At 42.3% G+C, this 23,656-nt stretch overlaps 3 protein-coding genes across 5 annotated transcripts; 2 read left to right on the top strand and 1 right to left on the bottom strand.

Annotated features, from left to right (window-relative positions):
* The first annotated feature begins 778 nt into the window (after positions 1–778).
* neu4 (sialidase 4) lies at positions 779–5,365 on the top strand. 2 transcript variants are annotated; one of them, XM_049576473.1, is made up of 4 exons: positions 779–876; positions 1,114–1,319; positions 2,010–2,265; positions 2,684–5,365. In XM_049576473.1, exons 2-4 carry the CDS (start codon positions 1,119–1,121, stop codon positions 3,706–3,708), a joined length of 1,482 nt encoding a protein of 493 aa, XP_049432430.1. In that variant the 5' UTR covers positions 779–876; positions 1,114–1,118; the 3' UTR covers positions 3,709–5,365. The 2 variants fall into 2 exon arrangements, with proteins under 2 accessions (XP_049432430.1, XP_049432429.1); XM_049576472.1 differs by having other exon boundaries at positions 783–876; positions 1,067–1,319.
* A 1,565-nt stretch (positions 5,366–6,930) lies between these two features.
* lxn (latexin) lies at positions 6,931–14,189 on the top strand. 2 transcript variants are annotated; one of them, XM_049576608.1, is made up of 7 exons: positions 6,931–7,200; positions 12,293–12,463; positions 12,551–12,610; positions 12,886–13,060; positions 13,321–13,457; positions 13,622–13,684; positions 13,867–14,189. In XM_049576608.1, the coding sequence occupies exons 1-7, from the start codon at positions 7,042–7,044 to the stop codon at positions 13,981–13,983; spliced, it is 882 nt and encodes a 293-aa protein (XP_049432565.1). In that variant the 5' UTR covers positions 6,931–7,041; the 3' UTR covers positions 13,984–14,189. The 2 variants fall into 2 exon arrangements, with proteins under 2 accessions (XP_049432565.1, XP_049432566.1); XM_049576609.1 differs by lacking the exon at positions 6,931–7,200 and adding an exon at positions 11,859–11,978.
* gfm1 (G elongation factor, mitochondrial 1) lies at positions 7,207–23,275 on the bottom strand. The gene is made up of 18 exons (XM_049576606.1): positions 23,102–23,275; positions 22,816–22,968; positions 22,592–22,724; positions 20,296–20,500; positions 19,056–19,172; positions 18,649–18,799; positions 16,410–16,564; positions 16,240–16,324; positions 16,007–16,144; positions 15,589–15,690; positions 15,443–15,499; positions 15,212–15,349; positions 14,236–14,318; positions 10,652–10,814; positions 10,376–10,520; positions 10,125–10,285; positions 9,944–9,997; positions 7,207–7,876 (listed from the first exon to the last, which is right to left on the bottom strand). Exons 1-18 carry the CDS (start codon positions 23,174–23,176, stop codon positions 7,745–7,747), a joined length of 2,247 nt encoding a protein of 748 aa, XP_049432563.1. The 5' UTR covers positions 23,177–23,275; the 3' UTR covers positions 7,207–7,744.
* Positions 23,276–23,656: the final 381 nt, after the last annotated feature.

The raw sequence follows: 23,656 nt of genomic DNA, 5'->3' as shown, positions 1-23,656 counted from the left end.
CTAGCAGAACACAAAGCTAGAGAAGAATCAGTCAGTAGGGATAAGGAGAGAGCAACTGTCTGTGGCCACCACATGTAAAACCATTCCCTTTTTGGAGGTTGTCTTGCTTTTGCCTCTCCATTGCACCTGTTGTCACTTTCATTTGCACCAAAGCAGGTGAAACTGATTCACAATCACTTGTGCTTTCTAAAAGAACAGATTGGTATCCCTGAAGTTTAAGTGACTTGGTGTTATATCATACAAATTGGCTCCTACTTTAAAGGCATTAGTTGCAACACATTCTGCAGAAAATGAGAGAGCAAAGCACACACAGGACACAGAGGAGGTAGATCATCAAATCATTGTTCAGTGGGCCTTCATTTCCACAATAGCTGCTCTCTGCTGATTCATCCAAAGCTGTAGATCTGATGAGTGCGGTCCATTTCTGGGTCAGTGAACAGCATGCCACACTGCTGCAGTGAATGGGGAACAGAGAGGAGAGGCCATGGCTTTCAAACCCCCACAAACTAACTACACACACACACACACAGACGCATTACACTGTCGACCCAACATTCAAACGCTGACACATACTGTATATCTTCACAGGGAAGCAGCAGCTCTCACAGGGCACTTTGAATGTAAGTACTCTGCAGGCATTAATCTTTTTCTGCCCGTGACCCTTGCATCTGATGCTACTTCCTCTTTCTGTGTAATTCATAATGCAATTGCACAGGAAGGCGTCACTGAGCCGTTAGATATGTGTTCTATAATACAGCAGTTGTTCAAAATAGGCAGTGTGAATTTGTCAGGAGGTTTCCTGGACAGACACCACTTACAGGATGCTTTTTCTATTTCTATTTGGTCTATTGAAGCTAGTGTAAAGGCTGAAGTAAGGTAAGTGACATATCTTAGAGTCAGACTCATTTGGGCCGTTGTGTCAATTATTTGTAACCCTGTTTACAGTTTACAGTAACAGCTTGACTTGTAGGCATTTATATATCTACTATTAAACAATATAGGTATTTTTTAACCTATTTTCCTATTTGTAAAAGACATATGTTTATGTGTGTTTATCTTTGTCCAGCTCCCTCTCAGAAAACTTGAAGTTACTTTAAAATTTTTATACACCAGAGAGTATGAGGTCGCCCTATTTCCCAGCGAGGTTGGTGCTGTTCCACAAGGAGCCCAACGGAGTGACGTACAGAGTCCCAGCACTGCTCTACCTGCCCCGCTCCAGGTCCTTCCTGGCCTTTTGTGAGGAGAGACTCAGCCCGTCAGACTCTGAGGCTCACCTGCTGGTGATGAGGAAAGGCACTTTCTACAGGAACTACGTGGAGGTCAGTGTTGAGCCACTGGGTCTGTCGTGCCCTGAAAAGACTAAAGTAGCTTCTTTAAAATGTGCAGCCTCTTTTGATGTAGACCACCACGTACTAACAGGTGTTTGGTGCTTTATCTATGTAAATTTTCTGAAGAAGATGTTATTGCTAGTTAAAGATATTTGATCAAAATATTTCTAGGAGCAAGCAAGAAAGCTAAAGGAATCAGTATAAAGAAACACCACCCACGAAGGACCAATGGCTAACAACTATGGAAGAAATCTTTTTAATTGACAAACATACTGAGACTACAAGAAGCACAACTAGAAAAAAAATGGGGAAAATTGACTCAAAAAGACGACACTGGACTGGAATAATTATCAATAGATACACTAATCCTTAAGGTTGTAATAATGTGGATTTACCCAAGCAGTCTTTGTTTCATCAGCTCTTGTTGTTTTTCACTTATTTCATCTTTTTATTATGCATGTCAGTTTCACAAAAAAATGTTTTAATAAAGTGCAAAAAAGATGAGGCTACTTTGTCAAAGGGGAGAAAATATGTGAACTGCCCCTTTAATTTAAATGTTACAGACACCTTTGCTTTGGGTTTGTCTTTGTTGCCTCTCAGGGACTCGATCTGCTTAAACATAATGTGGTATTTTACACTCTTGTTCTCTTATCTCCTTTTCTCCTCTCTCTCTGTCTGCAGTGGGAGGACATGCGTGTCCTGGGCACTGCTTTCCTGCCAGGCCACCGCTCCATGAACCCATGCCCAGTGTACGATGAGTTCACAGGTACTCTCTTCTTGTTCTTCATCGCTGTCCTCGGCCACACCTCAGAGTCCTATCAGCTGGTGACGGGGAAGAACGTGACCCGTCTGTGCTACATCTGCAGCACAGACGATGGAGACACCTGGAGTCATCTGACCGACCTCACCAAAAGGGTCATAGGAGATACGATCAAAGGTCAGGGAAACACAGGAAGTTGTCTTTTTAAAGGGAACTTAAAACACTGACATCAAAGTCCGTTTACAGGTCTTAGGGAGTACCACTGCATATGTGTAAAAAGTTGTAAAAAGCCTTTGTGGCTCAAAACAATAGTCACATGCTCATTATGTACACTGAAACTGTTTTAGGACGCTGTAATTGTCCATACTCTCTGTCCTGACTAAATAAGATCCCTCCCTAACTTGATTTCAATGTAAGAGATTGGGAAAATAACATTGGCCCAAAACGGTTTCAGTGTTAAAATGTAAGGATATTGTGAGATATTTTTTCAGTAATACTTAATCATGTGAAACTACCCTTTAAGTATCATGTATTGATCCCTTATCTTCATCCATGTGTGTCCTCTGAATGTGTCATTCCTCCTCTGTCCCTGCAGAATGGGCCACATTTGCTCTCGGCCCGGGCCACGGCATCCAACTGAAGTCCGGCCGTCTCCTGATTCCTGCCTACGCCTACCACATCGAGTGCAAAGAGTGCTTCGGGCAGCTCTGCCAGACCAGTCCCCACTCCTTCTGTTTCCACAGTGACACCCATGGGCGAACCTGGCGTTTCGGGGAGGCGGTGCCAGTGCCGGAGAGCTTGGAGTGTCAAATGGTGTCTGTGGATGAAGAGGACGGGACCAATGTGTTGTACTGTAATGCGCGCAGTCCTCTGGGATACAGAGTGCAGGCCCTCAGCCTGGATGATGGAGCTGTGTTTCAGGAGGGGCAGCTGGTGCAGCGGCTGGTGGAGCCTCGAAATGGTTGTCATGGCAGTATTGTGGGATTTCCTGCCCCGTTACATTTATATCACTCTCTTGACCAACATTTGCACCAACCTGTGCATCACTCCAGACACTGGACGTCCTGCATGACAAACTCTAATCACACCATCTCGCCGTCTCCAAACATCACCACCTCTACTTCCACCGCCCCCTCACCAACCAATCATCCAGATTTCCTCACCCCCACCTGGGTCGTATACTCCCACCCAACATGGACCACAGCACGCAAGGATCTGGGTGTGTTCCTCAGCCTGTTTCCCCGTGACCCAGACAGTTGGCGTGGCCCCTGGGTGATCTATGAGGGCCCCAGCGCCTACTCTGACCTCGCCTATCTAGAGTTGACCCCCTTACCTGGTGCACCGCCTGCTGTGGCCTTCGCCTGCCTGTTTGAGTGTGGCACCAGCACAGCCTATGATGAAATCTGCTTCAGCATCTTCACCCTGTATGAGCTCATTGATAATCTGCCCCGGGAGGCGCAGCTGGGGAATAACACTCATGAATGTGAAAGACGACAGAATCAAGGGGCAGACTGTACAAGGAGACACGACGCTCAAAGGGCTCCAGTTTTTCATCAGGTTCCTCGTGTGAAGAAGAGGAGGAAAAAGAGCAAGCTCACTGAGATGTGCTCTGTGTGTTGAATGAAGTTTTTATGCCTGTGCGCCAGTGAAAGCTGTGGCAGGAGGCATTATGTTTTTGGGTTGTCCGTCCGTCCTTTCCATCCTTGTGAACATGATATCTCACACCTCAAAGGGGAATTTCTTCAAATTTGTAAGAGAAACTTGACTGGCGCGGGCACATACAACTGCAGAGTGGTAAATCTAGTTGAGCCTGTAACACAAAGTGTCTTCCAGTAACTTTGGATACACACTTAGTGGCCAGTTTAGTAGATACACCTGTAAAATCTAATAGCCCACAACTGTATATACAAGTCTACTTAAATGATGTCTAATCTATGACAGAGTTGTACAGGTGTACCTAATGAAGTGGCCACAGAGTGTTCATCCACCGTGTAATAAAGAATATTGTGCACACTATCAACAAGAGGGATTATTTTTATGACTGATGTTTCTATATGCAATGGATTTCAGTTACATTAAAGGTATACCTTACCCACTAAATGACAATTTGTGCATCAATTAGTAATGCTGGGTTACCTTGTATTCATGAGGAAAACTTTTGTCTTGCATGCCTCAATGGAAATGAGCACAGAGGGTTCCATTTACAAGCGCTCATACAACTCATGCAGTATTATCCTAGTCTCATTTATTCAGTCATACACTCCCATGTGAGCTCTTAGTTTCCGAGTCGTTTAGGTCACATTGTAACCAAGAGCTCACATGTGACCCCTATGACTCTGCAAGGGGTCACACCCACACAGAGTTTAAAGCCTGCAACTCCGCACCAGTCATTTAGAACTGAAGAAGCCTCTTGGATGAGGGCCGAAACATCTTCAAGAAACACAAGCAAGTCCAGTTGCCTGCGATATAGCACTTACGATCAAATAAATCAGTATGTTCGCTATTTTCTGTGGTGGCTTGAATAAAAATTATCTTCACAAATTCAGGACACGGCATGACTCATTCACTAATGCTCATTTTGTGGGTGAAGTATTCCTTCTTTAACTGCAACACAATGCGACTCAGTAATGATAAAAAACCTTTCTGGTCGATATGTTTGTTTCATGTTTATCATTTGTTAATTTTAATTTTGTAGAACACATTAAGTGTCATAAAAGTTTCCTGTCTTATCTGCTGGGAATATTTTGGTGCTCCAAAAACAGTTGGCAAAAGTTCAGGAGAAAAGGTTTTAGGAGAAACAAGAATAGAGAATAATATCAGTCAGGAAAAGACTGGTTCAAGGCTCTATGTTCCAAGGTGAGAGTCTGACGCTGCTTTAGAAAACATGAAGCACTACCGAGGGTTTCAAAGGGTTGGTAAATTTCTGGAAACTTTCAAGAAACATGCTCAATTTAATTAAATTGATAAATTAATTTAATTAAAATCGTACCTTGTAGTGGTGAACTTATACTGGGGGGAAAATACACATAAAAATGGCTTCCTGTCTGTCATAGGATTGATTTTAAGATTTTATTGTTTGTTTCTAAAGTTTTAAACAAACTAGTGCCACTTTATCTTTCAGACCTTCTGCATCTTCATACTCCAATTTTAGCACTGACATATACCAATCAGATGCTACTGGATGTTCCCAGAACTAGACACAAAAGCAGTGGCTACCGCACCTTTGCGGTGGTTGCCCCTAAACTCTGGGACAACTTTCCTGCTCAAATAAAACTGCTCAGACTACAGAAACCTTTAAGTCACTGTTGAAGACCAACTTCTTCTCACTGACAAACAATTGAGCCTAACACCTTCACTGACTTCATCTTCAGTGGTACTGCATTTTGTTCTCTATTATGTTTATTGTTTTCCAGTATTCTTATTGTTTTTGGGCTTCTGTCTCATCTGTTTTGGTATTTGGCGCCTGTTCAGCACTTTGGTCAGCTGCAGTTGTTTTTTAATGTGGTCAAAGAATAAAGTTTGACTTGACTTGAAAAGTATTCTCATTTTATTAATTTGTAACCATGCACTCCTCATCACATGTACTGATCCTTTGCCAGCAGCGTCACATTAAATGGGAACAGGGGTGTGTTTTGTTGTTGCAATCTAATTAGTTCAATACAGAGTGAAGTTAGTAAACTTATTTAATTCAAGTTCAGCACAACGAAATTGCTGATTTTTATGTCCTATGAGAATGGTTCACAATTATGTCTGCTTCAAGGGCAAAAGTTTCAACATGGGGTGGGCACATATGAAACCAGGAGTTTGGGATTTCCCTAGGAAATTTTAAGTGTCACACTTTATTTCCTGCATCAGTTTCTGCCTTTTCTGCATCAGTGTATGGTGTGACTGTCTTTAATTTTGTCAAAAATAATCGCTCACCGCTACTTTTACTTTTTACGGGAGGGGACAAATGCACATGTTCTAAATATTGAGGGGGACGTGTCCACTGCGTCCCCTCTGAAATCTTTACCTATGTCGGCTTGTCCAATGCTTAAAGGTTTGCTTCTAACTGTGTATAACGTGAAAGCAGCCTGAGCAGATTACACCCATATTTCCATTTTATTCCACTTATCTCCTGTTAATTCCAATGGAAAGTTGCCACCTTGAATATTCCCAGAATTTTGCAAAGTTGGAACACTGCACACATTTTTGTATAAATAAATAACTGTTCAGGTTAAATAAGGAGAATGACTGCTCCAGAACAGCTGCTAACAGATCTTATGGTGAGATTGTTTTTGTCAACTTCTCTGTCCAAAGTCAAGAATGAACTCTGAATCTCACTTCTTTCTCTCAATTTACCTCTTTAACCAAACACATTTGACATAAATTATAAAACATATAAATTATATTGTTGTTTTGACCTTGTGATGAGCCGACTACTCTAGCTTTCTTCCTAACAGCGCTGCATTAGCTAAATGTTGCACAACTCTCCTTCATAATCTTAAATCTTAAACTGTGTAGATTTTGCGTTTTAACTACCCTTAATTGCCAGGACATGTTTTATTTGGCTCCGTGAACGTCCTGCTACATTAGATCCAGCACAATGAGGACCAGGCGAGGCTGCAACCCATCAAGCTCACATATTAATCACAGCTGCTCTAATGGGATAACAGCTCCTAAACTAATCAGTTCTTCTGTGAGGCTGTTGAAACATTTCGGGCTGACAGCTTAAGTGAGTTGCACGAGAGCGTATGAAGAACAGAGCCAGATAAAGCCAAGCAGTTTGTTTAGTTAAGGGGGGGAATAAACAGATTGTGCCAGGAAGACAGGAAGATCTGGACAGCCTCTTCCCTCTGCTCCCTCCCTCCTCTGTTACATAACTCCACACTGACAGGAAAGTCAGTTTTCCTGCGCTCCTTTACAGAAGTGGTTTTTCCCCTTTTCCACAGCATCTGTGTTTTACAGCTTACTATGATGAGTCTGAGAATCGTTGTTGTCGTTCTGGCTGTGTTAACTGGGGTAACTGGGAGCCCCACTGTGACGGTCAGGCCTGAAGCTGACTCGGTGGACGTGACGGCTCATCCAAACAGCGTACCAGAGGTAGAAGAGGAAAATGAGATCACTGGACAGGTGAGGAGGAACTAGCTGCAGTAACTTTGGTGTGTAATCGTGTGTCCTGGTGTGCAAATGTACTGCTCATGTAGAAGATCTACAAATGACCACACAGAATACTGCTGCACAAGAAAAGAAGTGGGTTTCCAAGAATCAAGTGTTTGTAAGAAGTTGTTTGTTGACATGTAAATAATCCGTACAGAACGAAACTTTAAAAGACAGACGTATCTTTGCTGCACTCATTCTTACATCAGGGCCGTTCTGTACATAGTACAAAAGCCATAACAAGCTCAAATCAAAACACTGAGCTTTCCTTACCAACAAGGTCAAATTGTTTTAAAATCAAGATAATAAATATGCTTCCAACAGGGGTCAAACATCAGGGAGGGAAAAAGTAGCTTCAACTATAAAACAAGAGTAACATGTCAGTTTTTCATGGCTCCACAAATCAAAGCCTCATTGTCGAGTCACGGTTGATGATGGGCAGGAAATGTGTGTAAAGATGAGGGTCGGCGGTCGTGTTAAAGTCCAGTAGTACACATCTGGGTATATTTGACAGTTTTCAGCTCTTCCACTTGTTCTTCTTCACAGGCAGCTGTCCTGTCGCCTCCAGGTATTTGTGGATGAGTTCCTCTTGTGAGGCTGGCAGGCAGGGCTGGTATCTGCTGTACTCCATGGTGTACTCGCCTTTTCCCTGGATAAACAATGAGAGAGGGTGTTGGTTTGTGAAATTCTAATGTACTATAGAAGTTGTTTGGACTCCTCCGTAATCAGGGTTCCTACACATGTTTCATATCAAAATACTAGGGTTGTAATGGTATGAGATTTTGACGGTACAATGAAAATATTGCCGTGTCATGGTATTACACAATTGTTCTATTAGTAGTAGCAGTAGTGGTATCAGTTTCACCTTTTACCTTTTAAAACAATGAAAATATATTTATATTTTTTGCTGAACATACGTTTTATTATAATTTAAATTTGAAACCATTTTTTAAGGACATTTATGTGACAAGTCGCCCTTTAGAAAATAAGAGACTGTGTTCGGTTTCATTTTATTTTTAATACCATAGATGAGCAAATATAGACAGTATGATAACTGTTCATTTTTCTACCAGTGGTATACTGTGAAACTGTTATACTACTGCAACCCTATTCCAGACGTTTCAGTCACTTTTTCAGACCATGTTTGACATCAGAGTACCGAAATGATTGCCATACGATTGTAGTTAGCTACTGTAGCTCATAAAAATTAACATCAAACTCAGACCACTTCAAATATTCAAGCTGCGCTGCTGAGACAGTGCAATGTTTTTCAGATTCTGACATTTATTTTTAAATAACTGTATACCTGTAACCCTACAGTAACAGAATGGATTTCCTGTACAGTTTACCAAAGAACTAAAAAAAAGAGAACTTAAGTCCTATGAAGAAAGATGGAAGACGTTCTACTGTCAAACATTTCTGCCCAAAGAGGAAGTAAATGAACCAGTGCTACCTATACTAATATTATTTTACCCTAAAATTTTAAAGTAATAATGTTATATTACTGTTATCCACATGTGTTTATTATTAAACTACATCTCTGCATAACTCAAGAGTGTTATCTGAATATTTGGGTATTTGTATGAATTTGGTTGTGATTGTCTGGATTAGGTTCACTTATAAGTCACATGTTGGGGCAGAGCTGTTCTGCAGGCTGTGACGTACAGGCGTAGAGGCACTCTGTGTAGGGGTGTTCGTTCAGTCTCACACTATACTTCTTATCTTGCTTTTGACGACATCCAGCTCGCTTGATTCCCTCACCAAAAGCTTTCTGAACAGTTCACAGTATCACCATGTTGATACTCATCTGAGTTTACTTCAGTTAATACCATGAACTCCAAACAGTAAGATTTCTGAGCAGCAGAGAGGGGTTTGCGGAGTCTCAGGCTATATGGGGGACAATGCAAATCCCGGTATTTTTTTCCAATCAATGTTCTTATCAACAGATGCTAGAACTGAACATCCAAAGCAGTAAAGCACAGTGCTAAGTAAACACACCCATACAAGATTAATGATCACAAAGTGTGAGGTCTCTATCAGGGAGACTAAACATATTGTCCGTCTATTCATTTTAATCTGCTTATCTGGGGCCGAGTCACAGAGTCAGCACGCTGATCAAGGTACTTCCTCTTCTCAGTACTTTGCGGCTCCTCGGGGGATCCCGAGACGTTCAAGGCCAGATGAGATATATAATCCCTCCAGCGTGTTCTGGGTCTGCCCAGGGCCTCCTACCAGGCCTAACAGGAGGCGCCCAGGAGGCATCCTGATCAGATGTCTGAACCACCTAAACTGACCCCTTTCGATGCGAAGGAGCAGCAGCTTTCCCCGAAACTCCCTGTGGATGTCTGAGCTCCTTACCCTATCTCTAAGGCTGAGCCCAGCCACCCTGCAGAGAAAACGGATTTCGGCCCTTTGTATACACAATGTCATTCTTTTGGTCACTATCAAAAACTTACAACCGCAGATGAGGGTCAGAACGCAGATGGACTGGTCAATTGAGAGCTCTGCCTTCTGGCTCAGCAGTGTAAGCCAGTTCTGTATTGTGTATTATTAAAACAGGAGTTTAAATAGCACTTTGTCTTAACTTGTGTTATCAGACTAATTTTGAAATTGTAAATTAGAGATTGATGAACACAGAGAAAAGCATTCACTCTACGTAGACTATAATGGACAACCGTTATACTGCACATATAGGGTGTTGTGAGGTCAAACTTACTTCAGTGCAGGAGCGTAGTTCTGTGGCGTAGCCAAACATGTCATTTAGTGGAATCTGTTGGGGAAAACAGGATGAAATTAAATGGTGATGAAGTATGTGAGAACAAATGTTGCACGCTAAAAGGCTGCAGATAAATGCTGTGTGTGCAGCTGTATGTGAAGCGTGGACAAACTGGACTCACATCAGCGTACAGAGTGAAGTATCCCTCAGCTCCATCCTGTCCTGTGATGACACCGTGCCGACGGTTTACACCAGCAATGACTGCTCCCTGAAACTCCTGAGGTGCTACGACTTCCACAGACATGATCGGCTCCAGGATGATCGTGTTGGCCTTTTCCATAGCTGAGGAGAGCAAATAGAAACCAGCATTAATATACGCTGAAAACAAAAGAGATGAATGGTAGAGTAGGTGTGATCTAACATGACCCTCACCTTGCTTTAGAGCGCCCTCTCCTGCCCGGATGAAGGAGATCTCATTGGAGTCCACCAAGTGATTCGCTCCGTCTTCCAGGACGAACCTGACTCCTGAGATCTTGTGCCCGCTCAGCGGCCCCTTCTCACAGGCATCCCTGAAGCCCTGCAGCACAATGGGAAGAAACAAGCCATGAAAGACAAGAGCATGGCTTTCACTTTGTGTTCAAATCACTTCGATTTAACATCCCTATAGCCGTACTTTCACTGTGACAACATTTAAGTTAAAAAACAAACCTTTTCAACAGCTGGTATAAACTGCTTAGGGACGTTTGTTCCAACGGTCTGGTCTTCAAACTCCAGCTTGGTGCTATGCTCTGGCTCAAGAGGCTCAAGGACTCCGATAACTTTACCGTACTGCCCAGAGCCGCCAGACTGCTTCTTATGGGTGAAGTCAAACCTGCAGAGAAAAGGGGCAAAATATCCACATTCTGAGGCAGTGTGACAAACTGGGATCATCTGTCCAGCAGAGTCCTGAGTGTTTAGGCGTGTTTGAGCAACTCTATTGGTGATAGAGGCCACACTGTCTGTGTTGCTGTTGGCACCAAAGTGATATATTGAACAGTCTTTAGTTGCGACCAAAAACAGATGCACCAATCAAATTACAGTACCATCATCTGTCAGTACCTAAATGACACCTAATTTAGGCGACATTATAGCTGCAAATGGGCGGCCCAGTGGTGCAGTGGTTAGCACTGTCGCCTCACAGCAGCAGTGTCAGCGTGGGGTTTTCTCCGTGTACTCCGGTTTCCTCCCACAGTCCAAAGACATGCAGGTTAACTGGTGACTCTAAATCGGTCGTAGGTGTGAATGTGAGTGTGAATGGTTGTCTGTCTCTATGTGTCAGCCCTGTGATAGTCTGGTGACCTGTCCAGGGTGTACCCCGCCTCTCGCCCAATGTCAGCTGGGATAGGCTCCAGCCCCTGCCAACCCCAACAGGGGAAAATGAATGAATGAATATAAATGCAAACAAAAACATTTTAATTTCTTACTATTTTGATCGGTACTACAAAAAGTACAAGTAATAGTAACTTTAAGTATTACAGACATTAGTGCACGATTATTAAAGACGATTTTTGGCATCTTGGTCTTTCTCTTGAAGTATTTCACGTGCCACAACTGTCACTTTAGCGACAGAAAAAAACATGTATCATGTTTTTCTTGAATAGAAAGTTACACAAAGACTCTGGCATCTGCCAGTATGGCTGAAAAGTATTAGACCTCATCAATGTTGCCTTTTAAAAAAACACATCGGTGTGTGTCATAAAATATGCTCATCAATTACTGACATTTGAAATGTCCCTCATAATTTTGTTGCAGTTGAAATAGTGGATGGCTGCAGAACTGATCCACATTTGCCTGTTGTGTAAAGTTGATTCGAAGGGGAGCAGAGCAAACAGGAAAGAGCTCTGTCTCTTTAAAAGAAAAGGGGGCAGTCCTCAAAGAGCTCTGGTGTAATAGGAAGTGGGAAGTGATCTTTCCACTCCCATGAGAAGCGCCGGTCAGATAAAACTTTCTACCTGACAAAGTTACAGGCTGGGAGGTTGGAGCATTTCAGTTACAGGCAAGATCAGACTCCTTTATTTAATTCATCTTTCAGCTGTGCACCTCTTCACCATGTGCTGTTTCCAAGACTTTTTCATATTTACTATCCTTTTCACTTCGCTCAGTGAAGCTGTCCTTGTGTCTAAAGCTTTTTATTTAGTTTTTATGTGGAGACAAACCAACTGGAGAAATAGCTCCACCCTGCAGACACCTGAGGGCAAAGTCCCCCAAAGATCTGAAGCCCATCCCTGTTCATTACTGCAGTTTCTGCTTAAATACTGTCTTTCCTTTCTCACTGACTGTGCTTTCTTGTCTCCTCTGGAATAACATCAGGAAGTATTAGTGGATGAAGAGACTGAAGAGGTGATGGCGACTGGAGAGCTGAACCCTAATCACTACCCGGCTCGCAGGGCAGCCCAGGTGGTCCAGCACTACCTCAACACCCGCCACGGCTCTCCATACAGGCTGTTCGGCATGCATGAAGTCCACAGCGGAAACGCAGAGGTCAGCTGAAGTTTAACTGTTATTGTTAAGTTCACAGTGAATTTTCTATCTTCTGTCAACTGTGGTTATTTCTGATTTCTCTTGTAGGATGTGGACTCTGGGAGAAAGTATCAGCTGGAGATTTCAGTGCGAGAGAGAATCAGCAATGTAAGATATGATTATTTATTGCACCGGGTTCTCAGGCAGTTTGTTTAAAGCAGATAATCTTTGACTTTAAAGTGAACAGGTTTTACGAGATTTAACTAAACAGACGATAAAATGAGGCAATGTGGTCAAACCCTGACTCACTGGCTGCCATGGTAACACATGGACTACGCCTTTATGAGGAATACTAGCACCTTTTTTTATTGCCAAACCTGCCTTTCCTTTATTTGCTCATTTTTAATCCACTAACCCCTCCTTTTTTTAAAACACTGATCCAGACTGCAGAGAAATGCTCTGCGGAGGTTTTGTTTCCAAAGGGAGAACCACAGCGCTCGCCAGAGGTCCAGGCCTCGTGTGGGGATCTCCGTACAAATAACAGCAAAGCTCAAGAAGAGGCCTTATACCAAAAGTACAAGGGGAGCCAAACACCGGTGTCTGCAGAATATCTACCTGGTATGTACAGGAAAACAAAACTGCTGCTAGTCACCGCACAAAGTCACATCTTGCACAACATCGGCAGTTTGAAATTGCAGCTTTTGGGAATTTCATCACTGTTAGTATTTGCGGTTTTTGAGTTACCTCAGTATCTCCCTGAAGAATATTAACGCAACACAAATGGCTGACATTTTGACCCCTGATGGTGAAATCTCCAGGATACAGACAAGCATAGCCTGCAGTATATGTATGTAACACACTGACGTTCTGACCGACAGACAGCCATGGTCACATTGAGCCCGACATGGAGCCCTTCTGGCACCTCTGCACCGTGGCCTCCAGCTTCGTCATGCTGAATGAATCCACTGAAAACACTGTGTACAACATGGCTCAGGTGGCCAACATCACTCAGCTGGTAGGTTTCTTCTGTCTGTCATTAAATCTGCTCATTAATCCTCGGCTGATAAGTAAAGAGATGGATAATAATGACATAAAGGAAGCTGCAAATGAACTGAGGATGTAACAGTTGTATTGGACTTGGTGTCTAATATTGGCTTATTTTTCCTTTATCTGCTGCAGGCAAGTGAGAACGACCAGCTGAAGTTTGACTGTCACACACTTCTGCATGAGATGGTGTCACAGGTAAACACTTGTTTTATAATCCTTTACTAAAGCAGGTAATAACTTCAGCACTAGTGGCATCTTAGGACACTTACTCTCATGCTAGATATGCACAATGTGATACAGTTTTACTGTCTGATCTCTCTTATTATAATATAATTATTACCCCATGATAATCTGACAATCTGCCTTCTTTCTTTCAGGAAATCATTCACTGGAAGCTGCTGTTCACCTGGTCTCCTCCAGAGGGAGTCAAAGTGCTGCAGATGGAGCAGCTGCCGCACTGCCACGAGTGTCAAAAACCTCCACACACAAACTGAACTGCTGACATCCATCACACTGCTTTAACAACCAAAAACAACATCTTGATGTTCACACCTTGTATTCAAATATTGGAGCATAAAGGCTGCAAGCAGAAAGCCATCACATGTAATGATGACGTGCTTACATGGTGCTGTGTTTGTAATACTTTTGGTTGCTGTTGTATTTTAGCCAAAATAAACTGTTTATACAGACTGTTGCCTCAGTTTACACTGTTCAGTGTGTGTGTGTTTTAGGAGATCAGCACTTACTGTACAGGACTGGTGATCGTCTCTCTGAAAGCCACTTTGGGTTTTCCCATGATGCAGGGACAATTGTATTCCCTCTCCATCCTCTGAAACAACAAAAACATGGGTCAGATATATCAGCTTCAAAGTCTCACTTTATTCATACATGACTAAAAACTTTTTTCAGGATTGATAAATCCCATTTAGAGACGGCTTAGAGATCTCAGCTAGAGCTTCACTCCAGAAACACTGAACCTCAGACATATCAACATTTTTTGGTACTTGCCACAGACAAAGTAGCACCAAATGGCGGTGTCAGACAATTAAATGTAATGCTTTTAAAGACATTTCACCTACCTAAGTACAAAGGTAAGTAGTATGTATATGGTCCTGTGCAAGGGTGTGTTAGGTTAATATATATTTTATTAATATATACTTTGCAGACAGATAAGTGCCAGGTATTAGGTTTAGTGGTAGGTCTAAAGACTTTTTACATCTGAAATATAGACTGTGTGTAAATCATTTTGACAAAAGGAAATTAAAAAAATAGACCAATTAAATTAGATAAAATGTTTTAGGCAATTAAGACGTCACTTAAAACTATTAAATGACTTTTAAGGCCTAATATTTATCAGATTTTAGACCTTCAAAGGACTTGCAGAGACCCTGGTTACACCTGACAGCTCCAAACCTCCACAAATCAAGACTAACTGGATACAAAGCACCATCAGAACGATTAAACATGTCAGGATTTGTCTCCTTTATTGCAGGATATCATGTATTAAAGATGTACTTTGCAGGATTTTCCTTTAAAAACAATGTATAGTCTCACAGAAATCCCTCTCAATCATCACTTATGACCCACTAGAAGAGTGTGGTGGTGTATTTTACTGCAGAGGCTCTTAATTTCTTCTTATTTTGTCGTGTTCAGGACGTGTCTGGGCACAGCGCGCAGGTGACATTCAGACTTAATAAAAAGCATGAGCCACTAACTAGGTACCTGGGAGTAGATTTCAAGATGCAGCTCGCCCATGCCCGAGATGATGGTTTCTTTGCTCTCAGTGTCAAAATGCACCCTAAACGTCGGGTCTTCCCTGGTGAAACGGTTAATGCCTTTGGAGAATTTATCCATATCGTTCTGGTTGGAAGAGGAATAACAAGAGGAGAGAAGAGTTAATGGCTGAATAGATTTTTACAATACTTATAAGTAAATTAAAGTGGTTTTTTTTACCTTGTTGGTGGGCTTCATTGACATGGAAATGACAGGCTCTGGGACGTGAATAGACTCCTGGAGACACAATAACAATTGAACACAAGATTCTCCTCATATCTTAGAGGGAAGAAGAAAAGAAGAATAATTTCTATTAAGTTACACACCATTGAGAGATTGGCGCTGGTCCTGGATGTAAAAGTGTCTCCGCTGGCACAGTCAATCCCAAACAGAGCACAAATATCTCCTGCATAAACTTGATCCACATCCTGAAAACAGCACAGATAAAAAAAAATATATAAGAGGACAAGATGCTTATGTTTCAAGACTAGGTTGATTTAAAAGTCATACTTGATGACTGAAATATTGGCCTGAATAATAAACAGCTTCATGTTTTGTTTTGATATAAGAAGAATGGAAACTTTGGTGCCATGGGGGATGTGGTTTGTTATCTGCACACTTGACTGGCGCCAAAAGAGGAACCTAACCATTCTGACCAGTCATGCTCCTCTGCTGCTTAAACTGCAAACCGCGGATGGAAAACTGTGACCTCTGACAGCCAGCTGACGTACGGCTTGTTCTCACCTCCATCTGGTCGGCGTGAAGGCGCACGAGCCTCTGAACTCTAACTTTCTTGCTCGAGCGTGTGTTGTAGATGTACTCCCCCTTCTTCAGACAGCCCTGGTACACCCGCACGTATGTCAGCTGGCCAAACCGCCCCGCCTGATAATGAGAAACACAACAGGAAACAACAAAGCAGATTAAGACCTTCCTGTTAAGCTAAAATGCAGAATTAAAGAAAAGGAATAGTATCGTACCTCCAGTTTGAAGGCCAGACCAACAAAGGGGTTTGAGGAGTCTCTTGTCGGGTCCATTTGAATCTTTGATGTTTCACTGCCATCTCTAACACAGTCACAAACACACCGGCATTAGTGCAAAAAAAAATCCCCATGATAGATAATATAGAGTAACTTTGGGCAATACTCACTCTTCATTGAGGATAGCATAGTTTTTGACTTCAGTGGGGTTCGGCAGGTAATCCAGGACAGCGTCCAGTAGAGGCTGGACCCCCTTATTTTTCAACGCTGTGCCCACCAACACTGGAGTGAAGAGACGCTGCACTGTGACCCTGCGGATCGCAGCCTGGAAGACAGTGACATAACGAGAGATTGAGTGTTGGGCAACAAAATTATGTTTATTCTTTATTCATACACAGCGTTCATGTCCCAATTTAGACATATTTGATAAAAGAACTTAAATGGTTTTTGAAGGTCTCCACTGTTGAAATTAAGGTCTCAACATGTGTGACCTTTGAGGCCAGTGTTTGGTTTGGCTGTTCTGGGCTACTGTAGAAGACCATGGCGGACTCTGAAGCAAGATACCCAACTCAGCTCACTTCCTGATTCAGTGACATCAGCGCCACGCCCCCGTAGGAGACTTGCGGCAGCTCTGAATGTATTGTCGTCAATGAGGAAAATGAACGTGATCACAATTTATGGTCAATTCTTTCGCCCTGTAGTCACTAAAGTAAATATTGGGTTCATTTTCCACAATGACAATGATTCCCATTTTCAGGTGATTATAAACTAATGAAATCATAGTCATTTTATCTCCTACACACTGGACCTGTAAATGAAAAGACATTGGGCCTCATTCAATAATAAGTGCGTAGAAGTGATCTAATTTTGCACATAAAATGAGTGAGCACGTCAAAAATACAAATTCAATCAAATTCATGATACATGCGCACGGGGCAATTCTGTTATTACCGCCATCTGTATGTTGACAGACACCTGGCCATTATTTGCAATCAGCATACCGCCACATCCCTATTTCTCTACACAAGAAAATACGATTGGTGCATGAGGTTGATCAGAATCTATTACATAACCTAGATGTCTGTTAACAACAATAATAATAATAATAATAATAATTTCATGACACTAGAAATTGGTGGGACCAGCCAATCATTATAGGCCAAGTAAATAAAAATAATGAAAACCAAAGGTGTTACATTTTAATACAGACATTTCCATATACCTCATTATATGATAATAACAGATGAGGATTAATTTTTTAGAAATTAAACTTAATTTCATAGTTATTTAATACATTTGACTGATGGGTTAGGAAATTGAAAGCTTTAAATATTGCTGTCTATTAAAGCTTTTTTTTTTTAATGAATGCTGTTTCAATATGTTGTGCATCTAACTAAAAGGTATATTTCTTTTCACAGACAGCCAGGCTTTTATCATCTGTGCGCACACATGTTATGAGGCAAGTCTAAATTTGTTTGCAAAGCATGAACAAATTCAGGTAAGAAAATACTAATGAATCCCAAATTTGAGTGGTAAACATTCAGACGCATGGTTAAAGCACAGATTTGTGAATGAGGCTCAATGCCATGTTTTAAGAAAATATTCGTCAAAATTAAATCTCACAGATGCCTTTTTTTTTTAAGATTAATTTCAGGGCTTTTGCCTCTATCACACAACAGCTAGCAGGTGACAGGAAAGGGGGTGCCAGAGTGGGGATGACACGCAGCAAAGGGCCACAGGTTGGAACTGAACCCAGGCCGCTACAAAGGACGCAGCCTACATGGGGCGCACACTCTACCTGATGAGGCAGAGGTCGCCCTAACAGATGCCTTATCTTTATTAGCATGGCTAGGGTCACTACTTTGGTCCAGACTGTTATATCTCAGAGAGTAGTGACGGATTGCCGTTTCAGTTTTGATTGGATTAGTTAATACTTTTGGCTTTTAATGAAATGTCTTGACAACTATGAGACAGATTGCCAAGAACTTGCCTTCTATGCATTTTTATACAGATATCTCTCTACAGTTAACACAGCACGGCGAGGCAAAATTACATGTAAAATTGCTGCCTAGATGAGGCAGTGTAAAAGGGGCTTAAAATGGTGAACCTGGTTAACATTATACCAGCTGTTAGCATGCTGACGTTAGCACTTAGCTCAAGCGTGGCTGCAGAGTCTTTCATCTTGTTTACTTGGGATGCCAAGAAATTATTGTGAAAAGCTTTTTTATACTTATGATGTGTCAACTATGAGTCATGACAGGAAGTGAAGTGCTAATCCTTGTACTGAGAGAGATTCGTTTGGCTCAGTGTTGTCACTGAAAACAAAAACACAAGCACTTCTCCATAAACACTGAAAGCTGTTTTATAATTATCTGAAAACACACGTTCTCTTTCTTTAAAGACACAAACCTTCAGCTCCTCTGTAGTTGGAATCTTTTCCTCCAAAAACATCTCTCCCAGGATTTCATCGGCGTTAGCCACACACTCCACCAGCTCCTCCCTGCGGTCTGCAGCCTCAGCGCGGAAATCTGCCGGGATCTCATCATAGCGGAGAGTTTGACTGCAGAGAGGAAGAAACGGTGTGAATCAGCTTCATTTTGATCAGGAACAGAATCTTGGAAGTTGTGAAACAGGGATAGAAATTAACTTGAGGATTTTTGCCACCAAGCTTCAGTTAGTCTCATTTATGGCAAATTATTCTCTCTGCTCAAGAATCACTTACATCATCAATTACAGTGCAGATGAAAATGACCAATTTACACTTAAACAGAAACAGATCTCTTTATGATAAAGCTACCACAAGGGGAATCCCTCACCCAAAAGGCCCCTCGAAATACATGCTCCGCTCCTCCACAAGGTCGATGATGCCACGCATGTTATCCTCCAGGCCAATGGGGATGCTCACAAAGGCTGCATTGTGGTTTAGTTTGGTTCTGAGGAAGGCAAAGAAGAAGTCTGAGGTGATGAGGTGAGAACAAAATACAGGAAGGAAAACCACTGCTGACTGTAACATTGTTTGTGGAACAATGATTTCATGTCAGCTTCAGTCTGTTACTGTTTGTAAAACACAGCTGCATGAGTCTGAAGCCAGGCTCCCTGCTACTTTTCTTGCATCCACATCTTTTGTTTGGTCTAGTAAATTAGCAAAAGATTAGGAGAGGCACACAGGACACATGCAGAAGTTACATTAAAAAGCTGAGAGATACACCAATCAGCCAAAACATTAAAACCATGGCGATTAAGTGAATAACATTAATCATTTTGTTACAGTGCAATGTTCTCCTGGGAAACCTTGGGTCTTAGCATTCATGTGGATGCCACTTGACATGCTCCACCCACCCAAACACCATCACAGACCAAGTACCCCTCCCCTTCATGGCAGTGCCTCTCACAGTAAGACAATGCACCATGTCACACTGCAAAAACTACTCAGAGGTGGCTTTAGGGTCATGACAACGATCTCAAGGTGTTGACCTGGCCTCCAAATTCCCAAGATCCCATTCTGATAGAGCATCCGTGGAACATGGTGGCACAAATCTCACAATCTGCAGGTCTCAAAGGATCTGCTGCCGACACCCTGGTGCCAGCGACTACAGGACACACCCCAGAGGTCCTGTGTCCATGCCTTGACATGTCAGAGACAAGAATGATCCAAGGAGGCCCTGTTGTGGATTGGTGGTACCGAATTGGCACGGGTACATCCCACGAGTGCTCGATCAGATTGGGATCTGGGGACTTTGGGGGCGAGGTAAATGCCTTGAGCTCTTTGGCATGGCGCAGTGTCCTGCATGGGGGAGTCCTGTTGCCATGAGGGGATGTACTTGGTCTGCAACAGTGTTTAGGTAGGTGGAACATGTCAAGGAGCATCCACATGAATGCCAGGACCAAAAGTTTCCCAGCAGAACACTGAATTGTTGTTGAAACATTGGTTTTAATGTTTTGGCTGATTGGTGTACATTGTACTTCTGACTGTGTCTGATGACTCTATGTGTAGCTGATCAGGAGCACTTTGGTACGTATGCATGACAGTACATGTGCCCTGTTAGTGTAATGTACCTCATCTGCTGCAGGGCTCTGCTAGGGTTGGCTCCCATGCGGTCCAGCTTGTTGATGAAGGTGAGGAAGGGGACGTTGTAGCGTTTCATCTGCCTGTTCACGGTCATGGTCTGACACTGCACTCCCCCCACCGCACACAACACCAGCACGGCTCCGTCCAGCACACGCAGCGCTCGCTCCACTTCAATGGTAAAGTCCACGTGACCTGGAGAAACGACAGGGACAGGGACGGTTAGAGATAACAGACTTGAAAATAAACATGAAAATGATACTTTTGACTTGTGAGGTTAAAGTCCTGGAGCTGGTGGAGATTCAACATTTTAGACACTTCAGCAGGGCCAATCCTTCCTGCCATGGCAGCTAGCACCGGATCTCTACATCTAAATCATCAGAAGATAAGCTGTCTGTGTCTCGGCATTCACAGATACCTTGATAAAAAGTTCAGATGAACTATTTATATTTACAGCCGTAATTGCTGTTGAGTAATTTTGTCTATTCTTTTACTTTCTGTAGCATTTCAACATGCTTCTGTGGAAATGTTTTCTGCTGTTAACAAACAGCAAAGAGTTGAAAAAACAAAAACTGAGGCAGATAGGGTCAAACCGAGGATGCTGCAATAACATGGTGAGCAGCACCACGACGCTCCACATTCTGCAGCATTTTTTTTTTTTTACTTATACCTGATTTACTGCAGCTGCACATTCATACATTACAAGGTAGAAATGTTGACAGCTTTCCCTTACAGTTTGGACTGGATAATGTGAGACCACTCACAGTGAACGGACAGTCAGTAAAGAAAAGACATGAAACCTGCATTTTACTTTGTTTTTCACTTTATTTTGTTGCTTCCTCTTTAAGATTTAGAACAACTTATTTTGAAATGGGACTTCTCTGCCTTTGTAAGTCATGACGTACACGTCATGCAATGTTCTCCTTTCAAAAGGAAAGAGTTATTTTACTAAAAACTTTTTGTTTTCCCTCTATTAAAGGTTTAAACTAAGTGCAATTACTTCTACTTAAATTAAGTCAGGGAAACCAAAGCAGCTCTGGTACAACAGAGTGAATGAATCCTAAAACCTTAAAATAGAGTGCCCCAGGGATAATGTTTTTGTGTAGGCCAACGCGGAAGTGTGACTCAGTGTGATGACACTCTGTAGTCTCATTTAGCCACTTGTTAGCAACGGCCTTTTTTAACACACATAGAAGTTCACAAATAGGGTATTTACTGACGAATTTTGTGTCGTAGAACAAAACACAGGAGTCTCTTAAGCTTGCGTTAACCACAGACCATATTTCAGGCATCTCACCAAAAAGCCATTCAAAAAACCCACTGATTTGGAAACAAAGAACCGTGAGTGTTAAATGCTAATTTATTTTCATACTTAGGACTCATTCCTGGGGCACTCTTTTAGTTATCATTTAAGCGCTTCTACAGAGAGACAACAGAGCGTCATCACACTGAACACAGCTTTACAGCCTCATTGTGGCGGCGATGTTGAAGTCATGCAACATTGATGTAGTTTGTTTATAGTGTTAGCTTTTTACTTAAGCCAACTGAAGTTACACTTCACAAAGAAATTGTAAAAGTGGTGTTGATTTGTAAAGATGATCTTACTGAACAAAAAATGTAAGTATCTTAAACTTTTGCTTGCGACAGAGGTTATCTTCTGCAAAAGTTTTGCAAAATCCCGCTTTTTGTCAAGGTAATTAGGGTGATGCTAACTTCCAGGTAGGCCTACAAATAAATGTCATCCCTGCAGCACTGTATTAGACACTGTAATACTTCTACACCAACACAGTATTACCTTGGATGGAATGGACCTTTAAAAGGGCCCTCCATCTATGTTTTTTACTGATTACTTTCAAAGCCTGAGAACTGCGATCATCAGTGTTATCTTGGCTTGGGCTTTAAGACTACAAATTTGTACCAGAGATCCTGCATTACAAACATTTGGTTTGAAGGACATGTACATTTACCAGGCAGGTAGGGTGTAATAGAAAGACACTATCAGGTAGGATCATGGGAAATGTCCAATCCAATGCTGTTGGAGGTTGACCCATACTAGAGACTTAAGGTCAGGGTATCTCAGCCTCTGTTGCTCAGATTTTGACCATTATTGTGTTAAATGTACCCTCGCATATCTCCAAACTCTACTGATGTGCAACACTAAACCATTCAGTAGCCCTTTAAGAAAAGTCCTGCATTATCGGCTGAGTGTGTGTAACCAAATCACCACAAACAGGGGCCCATATGCAAATCATTTGACCCCTACGACCCCAGATGGTCTCTCAGTACCTGGTGTGTCAATGATGTTGATGTTATGATCCTTCCACATGGTGTATGTAGCAGCTGACTGGATGGTGATGCCTCTCTGCCTCTCCAGCTCCATAGAGTCCATAGTGGCTCCAACACCGTCCTTCCCCTTCACCTACACACAGCAGGAGAGGAAACCGCACATGAATGCAAACGGTACAGCTGTTGACCTCATCTGACACCAGCAGCTCCGTCCCGGAGCTCACCTCATGGATCTCTGCTATCCTGCCGGTGTAATAAAGGACACGCTCGGTCAGAGTGGTCTTCCCCGAGTCGATGTGAGCAGAGATGCCGATGTTGCGGATCCTCTCGTTGGGAATGATCCCAGAGGAACATGTCCGACAGCTGTTGATGAGCACCTGTAACAGAGGAAGGTCAATATTCAAAGCTCTTACTGTCTGTTTACCGATTGTGAAACACAGCAGGGTCATGGCAGAGCAGCATGAAGAGGAATGATGTCAGAACGGTTAAACTGCAGACTGCTCCGGTTACCTTTTTAAGAGTGACGCTTCCTGGTGCCAAAATATGCGTTTTAGCCAAAGACAGACTCGCCTGTAATACTCTCATTTTGACAACTACTGGCTCGGGCACAGGGTACTCGTATTTCTTCTTTACACAACCCTGAGTGCCCAGTGAATGTCACGCCGGTGCCCTGCTGCTGGTGGTTGTGAAACGCTACTTCCGCCTCTACGGAAAACCAGATGTACCAAAATAGCAACTGTTTGCGTTTATTGAACATAAATGACGCCACTTAAAAAAACACCAGTCGAACAATTAAAATGTATATATAATTTATGGATGATTTCATTTTCTTGACTTTGCAATTTAAAGTCAAAAACATTGAATCACAAATTAAAAATATACGAGAAAACGCGCATGGACAAAAAAAAAAAGTCTCATGATGCCTTCAAGTGCTGTCAGAGAACTCGAAACACATTGAGGCCGCTAACATTTTATTTAATACATTGAACAAACAGGTACATTAAGATTATATACATACAACTGTCCTGCCAGCGGTACATACAAAAAGAAAAAGACAAAATTAGA

Source organism: Epinephelus fuscoguttatus, linkage group LG5 (assembly GCF_011397635.1).
Source record: "Epinephelus fuscoguttatus linkage group LG5, E.fuscoguttatus.final_Chr_v1".
Lineage (NCBI taxonomy): Eukaryota > Metazoa > Chordata > Actinopteri > Perciformes > Serranidae > Epinephelus > Epinephelus fuscoguttatus.
The sequence above is the reverse complement of the archived record's forward strand: the minus strand, read 5'-3'. Positions and strand labels throughout refer to the sequence as shown.